This window comes from Papaver somniferum, chromosome 1, assembly GCF_003573695.1.
Source record: "Papaver somniferum cultivar HN1 chromosome 1, ASM357369v1, whole genome shotgun sequence".
In the NCBI taxonomy this organism is placed as follows: domain Eukaryota; kingdom Viridiplantae; phylum Streptophyta; class Magnoliopsida; order Ranunculales; family Papaveraceae; genus Papaver; species Papaver somniferum.
In genome coordinates, this window is record NC_039358.1 from 141,408,380 (window position 1) to 141,424,877 (window position 16,498).

The window sequence follows — 16,498 nt, forward strand, 5'->3', positions numbered from 1 at the left end:
TGCCTGTTGAAGAAACAAATTGGTTGTTGCATTGGGTTACTCTGTTTCATTGGAAGCACTGGTGACTTAATTCTCTGGAACCCATCAATCAGAGAATGGCAAAAAATACCAGACCCAAGTACCCAACTTGACGTGGTATGTCGTAAGAGAACTTTGTTGTTTAGTCCACTAAACCCGATCCGGGTTAATGGCTAGTCCAGCGGGAGAAATTATTTACTCGCTAGTCCAAAAAAGGTTTAAAAAGAGTAAAAGTACTCTGCTAACCCTAACATATAATACTATGTAAAACCCTCTTTTATGCTCTCCATTAGCTTCACTGCATACTAATATGTGTTATGTTATGTATTGATACTGCATATGTTACTTATACAGATTAATATGTTATGTATTGATACTACATATGTTATGTATTGATATTGTTATGTATTGATACTACATACCGATATGTATTATGTTATGTATTGATACTACATAGTAATATGTATTGATACTACATACTACATATGTTATTACATATATTATTACATACTACATATGTTACTACATATTGATATGTATTGATATGTATTGATACTATATATTACATATGTTACTACATATTAATATGATACTACATATGTTATGTATTGATACTACATATGTTACTACATATTAATATGTTACTACATATTAATATGTATTAATACTATTAAGTATCAATACTAATATGATACTACATATGTTATGTATTGATACTAATTAGATCTGGAAGGGTGTTTTAGGTATTTAGAAAACACACTTTATAATCTCCACAAAGTTTTCGGACCAACGAGTAAATAATCTGGTCCAAAAACATGTTTTTGGACTAGCGAGTAAATTAGTTTCACGCGTGGACTAGCCATTAACTGGGTCATGAAAAACTGGATTAAACAGTAATTCCTACATGTCGTAACCCAGTCACTTGGGGATTCGATTGTCATCCCAAAACTGGAGCATACAAAATAGTTAGAATTGCACCCATCATTAAGAAAGATAAAACACTCATTGATGAATCTGAAGTCAAGGTCTTCATAGTGAGCAATGGGTTATGGAGAGAACTCGCAACAATTCCTTATCATATAAAGGATTTGAAAAAAATATTCCACACGCCCCAAACTTTGGTTAATGGGATCCTTCACTGGAATATTAGAATAAATAGGGTACCTGTTATCCTGTCTTTCAACATCGACGATGAAAAATTCATGGAGATACCACAACCTGTTTTCAAACAAGGCTCGCCAAGAAGAATAACTAATTTGGGGGTTCTTGAAGGGTGTCTCTGTATGCTGGTTGATTTCGTCAGTATTTACGAGATATGAGTGATGAAGGATTATAATGTGAAGGAGTCCTGGACGAAACAATTCACTATTGAACTGGGAGAAGATAATACTGAGGATTTTGAGCCGCTGAGGTTGTTAGACAATGGTGTAATCCTATTCAGAGCAGGTCAGAAAAAGCCTTGTCCGCATTCGCTAGATCTTGAAACAAAAATCGATTTATTGGGGCGTGGTATCCATAGCAACGAGCTGCATCTGGTAAGAATAAAAAATTATGTAGAAAGCCTTGTTTCACCAAAGAAGATTGTAGGAACAACTAACATAGAGAAAGCAACAGATTAATCCTGTAATCGAAAGGATAAAAAAGGAAAGAGAATATGAACAAGTAACAAATGTTGCTGAACTTGGGGGAATCTTTACCGGAAGTGTGAGTCACAAATTCTTCCGAAAATGTACCCTTTTTGAAAATCTTCCAAAAGTGTGACCATCACCGATCAACGGACATATATGCCCTAGTCTTTTACGGAAATACCTGATTTTATCCTATCCGTACGTGTGATATGCGGACATCGAATTTTTTTTATTATTACTTTTTTCGTTTTTATAATAATATCATAAGTTTTTTTTTATTGAGACCCCACCATTTTCTTACTGCTTCCACGTGGATGTACAGATATTATATGTAGACATCTAGAATCTAGGCATAATATTATGTTTGATAAGTGTAGACAGTCATGTTTCAAACTTCTACACATCGAACACTATTCATAATTAACAAAAAGATTAATCATAATAACAAAAAGATTAATCATAATTACATAAAGATTATACGGTATTGTACAAGAATATAGGATTATATAAGAATTATACGGGATTAAAGAAGAATTATTAGGCTAATAGTGAACAGTAATTTAATACTAATCAGCCTTGATGTGCAGATGATCTTTATCTTTTCACTTCAATATCTTCGACTTGAGCTCTCAAAGAGCTAACTTTTTTTTTTCCACAGAACACACCACACACCTTCGGAAGACTTCTATCTTTCTTATTATTCCTCTTCCTTTTTTCCTAAAGTGAAGCTCATCTATAAGATCTACATATCAGGTATGGGAAATCCGTTTTTCAGAAATCAAAATAATGTTTGATTTTGTAAACCCTAGAAATTTGATTTCTAATCTTTTTAGATTTTCAACTCCATGTAGATCGAAAATATGTTCTGATCGGAAATTAGGGTTCTCCATATAGATCGAAAATAAGTCATGTTAGGTTATGATATAGTTGATTGTGATATTTTGTCGATATTGATTTTGCTTTAAAAAATGATGATAATGTAAAATTGGATAGAAATTTTCATTTTGATTTCATGAAATAGGTTTCAAATAGAGGTTAATAGGAAGTTTCTTAGTGGGTTGGATACGGATTCTGATTGCGAATGTTACTGTTTGAATTTGGTAGTGCGGTTTTTAAAGATGATTTAAGCAGAAGAGTTAGATTAATATCCTTATGGATCAGCACGTTAGACAGTCTCCTGAAATGCCAGTCTCAATGTGTAAGCACTATTCTGCAGTAGTGAGAAAATGAATTTGGGTTATCTTTAGTTCACAATGAAATTTTGTTGAAGTAGTTATTCAACACCCTTTTTGTTGCACCCTTTTCTGTAATTACCATTGAACTAGGAACTGAAGCCATATCTACTTATTCAGTGGAGGCCCTTATTGGGGTACTAGTCTCATAATTTGGAGTGGCACCTGGCAAAAAGAAGAGTGCGCAAACTTGTGTTTTTAGTGCCATTAGCAAGACCAATTCATTGAATTTGCGTTCCTTCGGTGCAATTTTCACTTTTCTACTGTATATTTAGATATTGTAAGGGTTGTAATGATTTTTTATATGTTTCAATTGCAAGTGTTTTTGTTTGATGCCTGATATGAAAGTCCATGTGCACTACAATAGTGTTTGGGTATGGAAAAGCGGTAACGATACATATACCGGGGTTCATTTACAATATCTGGTTTTCCAGGAAATGTTTACTCAAGAGGATATAAAGAAGAAAGTAGCGGGTCTACATGGTTTTGAACAGGGACCTGATTTCGAAGTCTATGGTCTGGTACTGGTTGAAGTTACAGGGTGTAGACAACAGATATTGATTACCGGACAAGAAACCTTGAACTCTTATGTGGAGGAAGCACCAGGATTTCCATCTTTTTCGTAATAGCATCTCGGAAAGAGGCATCTCAGCAAGTAACAGTAGATCGTACTCCTACAACTCCCTTTACCAGTAATGTTAGTCAAGTGTGTTCAACTGGGAATACACATTCAACCCCATTAGCCCCTACCAGCGGTAACAGAGTGAATTTCTCCGTCAATGATAACTCCAGAATTGTACGGCACCGCCCAAGCCATACTGGCAGTGGTAATAATTTTATCTGTTTCTCACTCTAATTGTTATACTGTTATCATTTCCAAATCTTTGTATCCCAGCCTGTGGATCTTACTGTATTTTCTTTGTAAAGAACACTCGTAACTTTGTTATGTTGCTTATGCAACCTGGTAATAGCTAGCAATATGTGTATATATTTTTACACACGACACTAAAATAGGTCATGCCAAAGATGTATTCCTACATTATCTAGTCTCACTAATCTCTATTATGTTTATCTATTTTAGGGACTGAATATGTTTCCAAAGATAGGAGAAGCCTTGAAGCAACTTGGAACACACTATTTGTCGTCGAGTTACCCCGCCTACATAATGCTCCGTCAAATCCAAAACATGTGCGGAGTTCTCCACCTCCCGAAACCTACAGGGAATTGTAGTGTATGAGTTGTGTGAGGGTCAAAGATTCAAAAACAAGGATCAACTGAGACTGGATGTTGGGATGGTCAAAATACTAAACTTTTTTGAGGCCAAGGTTTTAATTAATAGGCTACATTCTATACGCTTCGTATGTTTGGATCCCACTAAGCAGTGCAAGTGGGTTGTGTTTGCAAGACAACTGCCTTCTCTTACCTGCTAATGATCAAATGTTCCCTATTGCGTTTGCCATTGTTGATTCTGAGAATAATGAATCTCTTGAATGGTTCATGCAACAGTTATTCGATGCGCTTGGTCCCGAGTTTTCATCAAGAGAGGATCTAGTTGTGTGTTCAGACAGATCACAAAGCATCGAACACGGGGTTTCAACAGTGTTTACCAGGGCATGTCATGTTTACTGCGCATACCATATTAAAGGTATTTAGCAACAATACTTTACGGTCGAGTTACATCTGTTAGAAACTCATCTCCCTTAACCTTTGAGCTTATATTTAGCTTTACGTAGCACTAACCTTTGCCATAATATTAGTTACACATCCAAAATACCAATGTCCTGCATCTACCCGTGTTCAGGTCAAAGCTGCTCGTACAAACAGATAAACATGTTACTTCAGCAGAAGAACTCTTTCCTATGGAACTGTACAGCCATCTCCCGACGATACTGGAGAATTTTATTTTTATCTACCAGTTTATAATCAGTGCAACCTATGAGATGCTCGATGATCTTTAACGCATAAACCCCGCATGAATGTCTGTTGTATGCATAAATGGAAACAAATTGCATCAGAAACGTAAATCATTATATATTTTACTTGCATCAGAACATGATTTTCATCAATAAACACGATTAATAAGTAATTGTGCATTAATGTGTCTGGTAAAGATTAGTTACCTATCGGTTTGTTGAGGGAAATCGTTAACGAACTCGACTCTCCAATCCCCGTCGTACCAGTTTCCCTCCAAATATTCCGCTATCCTCCTGATTTCTTCATGGGCTCCATCTTTACTAACATTCCGTTTCGGTCTAACGGAATCATAAACAAGAATTATTTGCTCCCCTATGTCGATACATACAACGACCCAATGGTATTTGTCGACAAGATTCACCACACCATATACCATAGAGACGGTTTTCCAAGGTTTAGCCCCGCCTTTAGGCTTAATCCCATTCCTATATTCTTCCACGTTCTTTATCGTCTTCTTTCCCCCCTTCACAAGAAGCTAAGGAAAAAAATCGAAGGTTATTTACCAGTTACAATAATGCATTACCATAAAAATTACAAATAATCTACAACCCGAGTTGTGTTCTTTTGGCACATAACATACTTCAAAGTAACTGTCAATTGTTTTCCAATCGTCATCTATGCCCAGGTTTGACTCGTGCATGAGGCGCAACATGTCGTTGATATGTTGCATGACAATCCAAAACACTTAAGTTTAACCATCTCACAATACTTCAAACGAGAGATTAAAACTCATATATTAATGTTGAAGTTTAATGCAAATTAACTTACATCCGTCCCTAGAGCCTTATTAGTCCCTAGTAATTTTTTAAAATCCTCACAACGTAATAAGGATCCGTAATCACCTTCATCGCTACACCAAACAATAGCAACATGATAGTCGAGAGTTACTTTATAAATAAACAAGGACACCCAATAATATAAAGGATAAGGATATACCAGGGACACTCACCCTTGGTCTATGAAATTATTCACACCAGTTATTTCATCCGGCGTTACCTTCAAGGGATCAGTTTGGAAGTCACGCAAAAGAATTTGTTAAACCAATATCCGGCGTTTCTTCGCACCTCTCACACCGGCACCTAGAACATCGCTTGCATCATTTGTTAAAGTGCTACACCCAGTGTCGACATACACGGAAGCCTTTCTCTTACCAGTCATCTTATTCTCAGCATCAACGTCATCCAAAAGAATACTACTCAACTCCACCATACTCCTAACCTTCCTCGGATTTGACTCGTCAGCGTCAGCGGCAACAACGTCAGCGGCAATATCAAATCTCTTCTTAAGTATCCCATCAACATGGATTTTAGGAATAGTAATCCACAAGTAGTAAATGGTGACTTCACCAAGGGACCTGGCATCTTTTTTCTCACAACTTTAGAAAGATTCTCATTGTCCTAACGTTGACTATTTCTCTTACTCTTGATTTCGTTAAACACACTGGCCTACATATACGGAGGGCCGGAGATAATGAAATGGAATTTTAATTAGAGACAAACAGGTTGTAGAAAAATACACCCAGATTAACAAGCCATACCATACTCCCATACCCAAATGACTAGAGGATTATATTTGTCCCACGAAAAGGATGCAAGAAATACTTACAAGCGAAACATCTGGGCTTTCTGGGCTTATTATTTCTGCCTCGTTGTTTCCAACTACAGATTCTACACCAGTATTAGCTTCACAAAAACCATCTAGTGATTCACCACCAAAATCATCAATAACATTTTCATCATTATCTTGGTCAGGGAATCGACTACAATACATCTCAAAAGTCTCATAATGTTCATGTTCTGTATTACGGGGAGTTGCATCCAATTCCTGAGTAGGACCATGTTAACATGAAGTTTGGAAATGGTTCTTAAACAGTTAGATCTATGTGGGTTCGTCAATTTTCATAACAAATTAACATGAATTCTGAAATCAAATCCACTCACATTAGGTCTCCTCGACAGGAGAAAATCCTCTTGCAGTTTGAGCATCGTCTGCAACATTTTCCCCATCATTTCATTTTGCTGAATTTCCCGAAATTCTCTATGTTGCAGTTAACACTTTAAGCCATCCACCACATCAACTAATTGAGCTACTACAGGATCCTCATCATGTCCTCCTTTTTCCTCGCTCTTCGCCTCCGAAACTCCCACAACCTCATCTTCAATCTGCCATTTCTTTCCTAACCTAAATTTGGTCACGAGATCCTCCAGCTGTTGATAACTGAGGGGTCCCTTGGCTACCCCCGAATTACTAACAGTTCTGAATCATTGTGATACCGCATCATTGCTTCACTCATTTCCGAACGAAACACCGAAAGACATAAGAATATGAGGGTGCCACCCTTCAATATTATTCTTTCTTCCCATATCTCCAATCACACCCGGGAACATCATAAGGAACCAAACCTAAAATACAAACAAAAACTATTAGAACCACAATCAGGAGATACTGGAGATGCAAAAAAAAACATAAAGCCTACACATATGAATTTTTGAAACATAAATTGTTAGAGAATTGCTCAGTTGAACCCACTAGCGTTGGTATGTCAAGTTAGTTGTCAATTTTAGTTTCCAAAATGCATTCTTGATTTAGTATACTATAGATAGTTTCGGACTAGATTAAGTCTAAGAAGTAGAATCGAAGCTATCCTTGACGGATGAAGTTTGAAGACTACAAGAAGACATCAACAAGGACTTCATCAACAAAGGTATATGGTAATTGATTTCACTTGGATTCTTGTTCAATTCTACATTTCTAATCTATCGAAACAAATGCTCACTCTATGGAACAATTCCTATGACGGTAAATGTACACTTATGTATATATATTTGAGGTTATTTGAGCCACGATTTTTGTGACAATAACCGTTATCCCTGGAAAGGTTCTCATGTTATAGTGAATGATCTTACGAATTCAACGAGCCAAGAATCACTCAATTCCGAGTTATACGATGAAGTTATGAGTGATTCATTAAAGTAACAATTATAAGTGTTGTTGTAACTATTACAGTTCGTTAGTAGGAAACAATCCATGGACTGTTTGTAACGGTTCACGGACTTGAGCCCAATTACGTGACTAGAAGCCATTTTCGGTCATGTAATTGATGTTTCCTTATCTAGGCAAGATAGATATTACTCCAAACATATTTGATTACCATATTAAAGTGTTTGTGATTCCTTCCTAATTTAAATGTGATTTACTCACATAAATACAATATTTGTTAATTAATTATTTATTTAATTATTTTGGCAAGAGTTGTAACTTAGGAAAGACTCCCAAATTTAGGAGAGTCTTGAAAAAGGAAAATAGCTTTGCGTAGCTTCCAAGTTATTATTCACTATAAATAAAGAGTTCATGAGTGCTACACGTTTTCACCCCCTTTGGAAAATTTGTGTAAGCTTCGTAAGGTTGTTTTCCATGTCTTATGTTCTTCGTGAACAAGAGTGAGATAAAAGTATTTGTATTGGGGATCACAAAGCCGAGTTGGATTTAATATTCGTGATTGATTATACAACTTGTAATCTAGGTTTTTCACCTTTTGTCTATTCTAAGGTATTCTCTTATGATATAAAACCATCCAAGAGTTGTTGATCATAAACCCTAGGTTTTGATAGGTTTCAGTTTCCGATCGTATACCAACACTTGTTAGTCGAAATCGGAAGATAGAAAGAAAACTCCGATTAAGGTATCTCGTAAAAATCCTTAAGAAGTTTTAAACAAGATATCTCTAGATTTATTCTAGTTGTTCTTGTTGTAGAATAATTAGGTTTCTCTTCCATTATTGAAGAGTATAATAATCCCTAATCTACAAGTTTGTTTTGATATTACTTTTACCTAGTAATTGTTTTTCTCAAAACAAACACAAGATTTCCAAAACCTTGATTTACATCTAAAGGGAAATCGATTCGGTATTTTGTGAAAAAAAAGATCGAAAAATATCAACCGTGTTGTTGTATCTTCTAAAGAGAGCCTTGGGTTCTGCTAGAAGATTTACGAGAAGAATTCCTAAAGGAAATCGGTGTTGTGCTAGGAGTTCTATTAGTGCTGAAGCAGGTATTACATCTAGTCTGAATAGGTAGTAGGAATTTGGTGTAACAACTTATAATCAGTGTGTGTTTATTCTGGACTAGGTCCCGGGGTTTTTCTGCATTTGCGATTTCCTCGTTAACAAAATTTCTGGTGTCTGTGTTATTTCTTTTCCGCATTATATTGTTTATCTTTATAATTGATATATCACAGGTTGTGCGTATAAGTTCAATCAATTGGGAATCCAACCTCTGGTTGTTGATTAAATTGATTGAAACTTGGATATTGGTTTTTGATACCGTCCAAGTTGTTTCTTATATTCAAACGGGCTCGCAAATTCCTATTTGTTTGATTGCGGATTGAATTAAGAAATAGAGATATAACTCTTTGATATATTTTTCTCAAGATTGAGTCTGATTGTCTAGTTGATTCTCTTGAAAGTATATTATTTTAAGTCCTCTCAGATTGCCAAACGAGTTGTTGGGTGTGGTTGTTGTACCCCCGCATTTTCAGAAATCAATCCATATTACCACCAACACTTGTGGCATTCCTTTTGGCTTGATAGAAGATTTAAATGCATCATCACGTTTTTGTAGAGTGGCCTCGTACACCCTTTCGGCCCATGGGTACTTGTTGAAACTCTGAAAGGTTATCCACCAAGTCCCAAAGATCTTCTTCTATCCCATGGATGTCTTGGTTCCCCAACAAGAACATGTGCACCACATAGACTAATGCCACCTTCGCCCTATCATTAACTTCACACTGAACCGTTTGACTCCCTTCACATTTACTTAGACGACACATCATTTTTTCCCCGATATGATTTTTTTCATTACTGGTTTCTCCAACAACCTCATTTACCCGGTTCTTTGAGACTGTTTTTCAAAAGGGAAAAATATCGTTTGGTCCTTTTTTAGGTGGGCCCATGTCAGTTTGGTCCTTTAGGAAAACGCCTTTACCGTTTGGTCCATAATTATTTAAAAATATTAAATGGACAAAAGTATCCTTTCGTGTTAATTTCTACTTATTTTTTGTAGCAGTTCATTCTTCAAAATGACTCATGTTAATTTCTACTTATTTTTTCAGAAATCACCTAAAAAAACCAGAGTTCATTCCAAAAAACAGAGTTCATTCCAGAAAAAGAACTCCATAAAAACCTAACAAAACCAGAGTTCATTTCAGAAATGAACTCCATATAAAAATCTAAAAAAAACAAAGTTCATTTATGGAATGAACTCCATATAAAACCTAAAAAAAAACAGAGTTCATTACAGAAATGAACTCCATATAAAAACCTAAAAAAACGACGAAAAAACACACAAATCTTCATCATCTTCAACAGCAGCAACAACAAGACAAAGATCTAAAAATTAAGATCTTCAACACCAGCAGCAAGACAAGATCGTCATCTTCATCATCTTCGTCGTCTTCAACAGCAGCAGCACCAAACAAACCCTAGAAACTCTGTTGTCTTCAAGCATCATCATGAGTTCGTCTTCAAGCATCATCACGAGTTCGTCTTCAAGCATCATCACGAGTTCATCTTCAAAACAGCAAAAAAAAAACATCATCACGAGTTCATCGTCGTTTTTATAAAGATTCATTATCTTCAACCGCAGTAGAAGATCAAGAAAAGCAAGGTTCATCTTCAACAGCAACAGGGAAAAGAAAATTCTAGAGCAAAGAGATTTTAGATCTGAAAAACAGGAAGAGAGAGAAAGTAAAAGTAAAAATAAGATATTTTCAAGGATTTTTTCTATATATGTAGTCCCAAAAGGATATTTCTGTCACTACACATGACATTTACATCATCCATGACGCCACCTTAGGACCAAACTATAATTTATTTTTCCAAAAAGGACCAAACAGACAGTTGACTGAGTCAACTGGACCAAACTCATCCGAATATATTATTTCTAGGACCTATTGGTATTTCCTTCTTTGCAAAAAAGGAAGTCATACAAGTCCCCTCCAGTGATTCTCTTATCAGCTGAAAAATACTTCTGCTTTAGCTTTAGTTTTGACATCCTCATTGGAGAGTCAAAATCGGAATGTCCATCCCTCAAATCCCGGAATCTAAGTCCGGATATCAGAGAAAATTCTGCCTTTCCAAAACACAATTCTATATCCTTAACTCTAAAAAGGATCTCATCATTCAAATATTTTCCAGGTTCGACTTTGATATGCCGACTCATCAGAAAACAAAATATGGCATTAGACCAACATTGATCTCGCAGAATGTCTGTTAAGTGCCCCAGTGCAGTTGTCTTGAACAAGGACGTCTCTTCTTCAGACAACACGCCCCACAAGTCTGCTAGTGATCCCAAGCTGGAGTATTTGCTTGTGTCGCCAGTTCGTCCCCGGTGTTTGGAAGGGTGGACAAAAGTACTGTGAAACACAATAAAAAGTTGAAAGAAACGATGAACAAGTTACTAATAATTATTAGATAAGTTCTCAAAACTGCAATATTGAAAAAAATTATCCGGGCGCAATAAAACTGTCTTGTTAGTATGTCATATATACCTGTCCTCTGCAGGACCTGCAGATGTTGATTCAAAATATATAGGTCTCCCTTCGTTGTCCCTCAATTTCTCATTCTCAATCAGATTCCCATCCTTGCGTCCCTTCTTGGGCGGTCTACCAGAACCCGTTGACTGTACCAACAAATTTTGGATTAGTTACTAATAATTTCCAAATTTTGGATAATTTACGAATGCTTACTTACAGAGGATTAGCTGCAGTCGGGTTTCTTTCACATGAAAATATAAGCATATGAGGACAGTTGGAAATACCTTGTTACTTTTCGATAGATGTTCATATTTAAGACAAACCTAGCGATATCGAAGTATAATGAACAGGTCCTGAAGCAGAGTAGTTGGAAGAGCTCAAGCGTTTATGCAGGGTGATTTAACAATGGAAAAGATGAGTTGTTAATCTCCACAAGGAGGATTACTGAGTCCGAGCCATATTTTTCCACCCAACACACATCGAGAGAACTCTGTATTGAGATTTATATATACCTTAAATAACAAATTTTTAAAAAAAAAAGTACTTAGGATTTTGGATACTTTCACAAAGCATATGTTCCAATAAATATCAGAACACAACAATCTATAGTCATCATTTGTAGGCTTTTGCATACTACACTTATATGTCTAGATATACTTTTAAGCATTAGTAAATATCATCTCAAGCCTCTAGAAATAGTAGTTCTTCCTAGTTTAGGCTCTTGATGACTTAGAAGACATTGTATCTTGTAGGTATCTATATCACCATGAAGTCAGCTGTTTAGACTCAATTTTAAACAAAACCCATCAAATTAATTGATTAAAAAGCTTCAATTTCAGTGTATATCCATCTGTAAGTGCCTTCTCCACCAGACTTTAAAAAAGATATAGACCCTTTTCGTCCATTAAAACCGAAAACTAACAGAAAACATAAACCCCAAGTTGTATGTTTCATGTCAGTAAACTCAAACATGACATTAAACAAAACTCAAACTGAAATCGTGTCATAAAAGAGAAATCAAACACATGCCCAAGCTTTAAGACATCATGATTCAACTAAAAAAACACATACAATTGCAAAATCTAGATTGATTTGTCTATTTAGTAATTTGACTAGAGATAAATGACAAACAAGGAACCAGCTTAGAGTTTATACCTTTCAATTGAATCTTCAAGTATCTTCAAGTATTTTGAACTGATTCTTCTCCTGCGATCATCATCAAACCTAAGATTAGAATTTAAATTTCTAGGGTTTAAAATTTCTGAGGTTTAAAATTCAATTCTGAGAATAGACTAAAAGGACGGTTTTGATACCTTCGATTAGATATCTTTGGGAGTTCTCCTGAGTTAAGTGGATTGAAAGACTGAAAAGGGAGTTGATAACTTTTCTGAGTTTTGTGATTGATTGGTAAATATTTTCGATGGCCAGAGTGAAGGAGAGTAGAGTGAATCTTCTTCTGAAAGTATTGAAATAGTGTGGTATTGATTGGTCTTATATTGGTATGTATTGAATTAGTGGAGTACTAATCCATATATTGGGGTATATTGAATTAGTGGAATATACGGATTAGTATTTATCTTAATCCCCGTAAATATGTGGACATTAGTGGTCAAAGGGTATCTTAGCCATTAGGTAAAGTCGGTTACACTTTTGGAAGATATTCGGGATCATTCATACGTTCGGAAAATATTTACCAATCAATCACACGCGCGGTCGTTTCCTTGGGTAGATGTGGATGTAGCTGCGAAGATCAAATTTCTTCAGCTGAGGAATAATCATAGAGAAATAAGTTTCGATGATTTTATTCATGTGGTGTACTAGTTAAGATTATCTCAACAGTTGTGACTAGGATTCAAATTTTTTTTATTTACTAAAATTTTTATTGCTTAATGTCTAATAACAAAATACAGGCATTTCAGTAAAAATCCTTTTACATATATTAACCCACTTACCAGAAAAGAGCTTTATATGATGAGAAGACAAATCAAACAAGTGCTCACATGACTTGCCTTGTGATATCGTCATTAACATCTTCTCAGGATTGCGCTTGTATTCCTTCCCTCAATTCAGGTACACAGTTGAATTCTGGTTCTTTATGATCAACGATAAGTCGATAACACTCTCTAATATACTGCTATAGCGTTTTCTTGCGTAGCCAAAGAAGAATTAGCAGTCGATACCTCCTGGATTTCAAGCTGCAGATAAGACACCGTGAGTATGATATGATAAGGTGAAGTGATAGATTCAGTATTAGTGTGGATTTGAAGTACTGGAACAAAAGGTTTAAGAACCGAAGGAATTGTAATTATTTGACAAAGGTTACATAATAAATTTATAAGGTGGTGCATTTTAAACTCTGAGAGAAAATGGAAGGAAATAACAATATGAGTTTCACAAGTACATGTTACATTTATAAGCCAACTCGACAGGTTGTTTTTTTTGTCAAAAATTGCGTATCGAGATAATAAGAGGGGACGATTTCCATAAATAAACCACTACGCCAAGAAGCTGCAACCATATTATGCATTAATAAAAACGATGATAAACATGACCCCTAGAAATGAAGTCCATGTCCTTGGTTTTAGTCCAAAAGATTATGTACTTGCTAGTGGGTCTTCAACACAAGAGTATTAGACTTTTCAAGTTTATACAACTATATAAGTCCTGTTTTCCATGGAAAAATATGCATTTAGGGTACTAGATTATTACATATTATATGAACCAGTAAGACCATGGAATATTATACCATTTGGTCCGGAAAAGGGAAACCAGAATATTTTCCACTGCTCATCTCAAATGCTAGTGCAGAAAGGGAAACCAGTATATTTGCCACTACTCATCTCAAATACTAGTGCAGAAAGCAACAACTTGATAGACATAATTGAAGGAAAGTGTCTCCAGCTATAATTGATTTGCCTTACTCCAACATCTAATCAAATAATCCAGTGTCTGATATTAAACCAACAAGCAAAGACTACAACCTCAAAATACAAGCACTGAACGGTGATGGTGAACTTAATACTGATTTTAAATTTCACTGTGTCCGAAGACGAAAACTTCAAGTTAGCTTCAAGTTACTGTGCTACCCCAGATAGATTATATCAGCATCCTACAAAATCAGGCATAACGGAGCCAAAATTTGAACAATATGACGAGTCTGGACCTTACGTCATTAGGAACCATAGAAATTTAGCACCTAAATGGCAACTGCAGAAAATTGTTTGATTGGGTTATGCTGAGTTGCTCATTAAGATATCTTCGTAATAGGTTAGAATCATTCATCTCTATATAGAAGTCTTGATTTTAGATATTTTACTCATTCTTAATAAAGATGATAAAAGTATCATTGTTCTAGCATAATATAACGTGAATAACTGAATAGTTGATAAGTGGAGTAAGCTGTACACATGAACTTACCAACATGACATCCTCCCCAAGCCGGTTATAGTTCTTGGAAGGCATCCAAGGATCCCCTTAGACGCTCCAAAACTTGCTTCTCACCAATGAGGCACTCGACCAACTCTAAAAGTCAAGTTTAAAGACTAAGACTAGAAACTAAAGTAGAGAAACTGTTAAAACACTTCTATATGTTTAATGCCACAAAAAGATATCAGAAGTGATGTTGTTCCGTTAGTGTAATCACGGCAGTCGTGCAGGCCAATCCTCAAATCAGCCTCCCAAACCTCATTGAATTTATTTGCTCCACTTACGCTATCCACACCTGAATATCCCACAAACCAGCATTTTCTATTAGGCAGTTTAGCAAGCTTTCTCACTAGCAAAGCTCCTGAAAACATAGCAAGGAGTAGCCACTATTAAAAAACTGATAAGAAGTAACTTTTAAAGGCCTATCAACATGGAAAGTCTTGCCATTCTCTAGAAAGATTATATTTGTATTACAAAGTGGCAATTAGCATTGGTCTTTTGTTATCTGTACGCATGTACGTTAGTGAGATAGGAATTACCATAAATTATTGGTTGGATAACAATGGGTTTGCTCACCTGGTACTCGTCTTCCTGATAATGCAGAAATTGCTACATTTATGTTCTCAGGATCTTGAGGTTGAAAATCAAAAACAAAAGCCTACAAAAGATAAATTCCAAAAAGGCAAAAAATAAAAATAAAAATCATTCTTGCTAATGAAAAAAAAAAAAGCATCGCCTCTGGAACTCTTTGAGACGCCTAGGTACATGAGTAGATCACTCCGAGATCCTACACACTCGACAACAGTATGTCGGTCAAGATGGAGGAGGAAGCCAACTTATAATTTCCCGGTGGGTTGTGCTTTGCCTTACCCCAACATCTGATCAAGGATGGGAGACTATGGGAGAAAAGCACAGCCTTCTTTTCAAAGTAATCAAATAATCCACTTTTGATGTGTTAATACAGGACAACAAAACTCAAACGAATTCATTGATTAAGAAACTAAAAAGAAATCTAAAATCAGTTGAACCTTGAGAATTCTAGGCAAAAAGAAAAGCCCACTTAAGGAAATGGGAAAATAACTGTAGATAATATGGAAACAGTAGAAATTAAGAAGAACCTGAGATTGAGGTTGAGGTGAATTAGGTTTGATGATAACCATGTAATGTTGTAAATCCCAAAGATTAAGAGAGTAAGTTAGTGACATTATAATCTGAGCAGGTCCTTTTGAAGCTCTCAAAGGCATTGCTGCTACATAAATTCCATCTCTTTTTGTAGGAGTAGTAGCAGCAGCATTACTCATGGGTGGAAGTGGAATTGCCATTTCTTACCCTGAATTGAAAGTTTTTCCTGATTTTGATCGTGGATACTGTAATAGGTTAGTCTGTAATAGGTTTTTCTGTTTTGTCCTATTTTTTTTTTTTTTTCCGAAGCATTCATTGAATAAAAGGCTTAAATTGTTATTACATGCCAAAATAGAATCCCCTAGAGTCACTTAAAATAATCTGATTTGTGCAAGGTGGGGTTGCATGGTCCCATATCGTAGTCGATAAGTTTTCTGCTTGGCTTCCGTCCGCGGCGAAGTTTGCTAGACCGTCTGTCGTTTGGTTTCCTTCCCGATATGAGTATTGGATATCGCAATAGGGTATTTGGCGCATATGTTGTTTTATTTCGGCGATCATTTCTGCAAT

At 35.8% G+C, this 16,498-nt stretch overlaps 1 protein-coding gene across 2 annotated transcripts; it reads right to left on the minus strand.

Moving 5' to 3' along the window:
• Positions 1-13,231: 13,231 nt before the first annotated feature.
• On the minus strand, positions 13,232-16,208 carry LOC113333193. 2 transcript variants are annotated; one of them, XM_026579714.1, is made up of 5 exons: positions 15,928-16,208; positions 15,386-15,467; positions 15,012-15,170; positions 14,801-14,905; positions 13,232-13,578 (listed from the first exon to the last, which is right to left on the minus strand). In XM_026579714.1, the coding sequence occupies exons 1-4, from the start codon at positions 16,129-16,131 to the stop codon at positions 14,826-14,828; spliced, it is 525 nt and encodes a 174-aa protein (XP_026435499.1). In that variant the 5' UTR covers positions 16,132-16,208; the 3' UTR covers positions 13,232-13,578; positions 14,801-14,825. The 2 variants fall into 2 exon arrangements, with proteins under 2 accessions (XP_026435499.1, XP_026435494.1); XM_026579709.1 differs by lacking the exon at positions 13,232-13,578 and adding an exon at positions 14,189-14,590.
• Between the last annotated feature and the right edge of the window lie 290 nt (positions 16,209-16,498).

What these genes read in the sequence shown, in the direction of transcription:
- LOC113333193 (XM_026579714.1), bottom strand. Translation starts at nt 16,131, where the DNA reads ATGGCAATTCCACTTCCACCCATGAGTAATGCTGCTGCTACTACTCCT. An exon ending in CACCTCAACCTCAATCTCAG is followed by an intron (nt 15,468 to 15,927) that starts GTTCTTCTTAAT and finishes TATCTTTTGTAG; the next exon opens with GCTTTTGTTTTTGATTTTCA. An exon ending in CTGCCGTGATTACACTAACG is followed by an intron (nt 14,906 to 15,011) that starts GAACAACATCAC and finishes CTTGACTTTTAG; the next exon opens with AGTTGGTCGAGTGCCTCATT.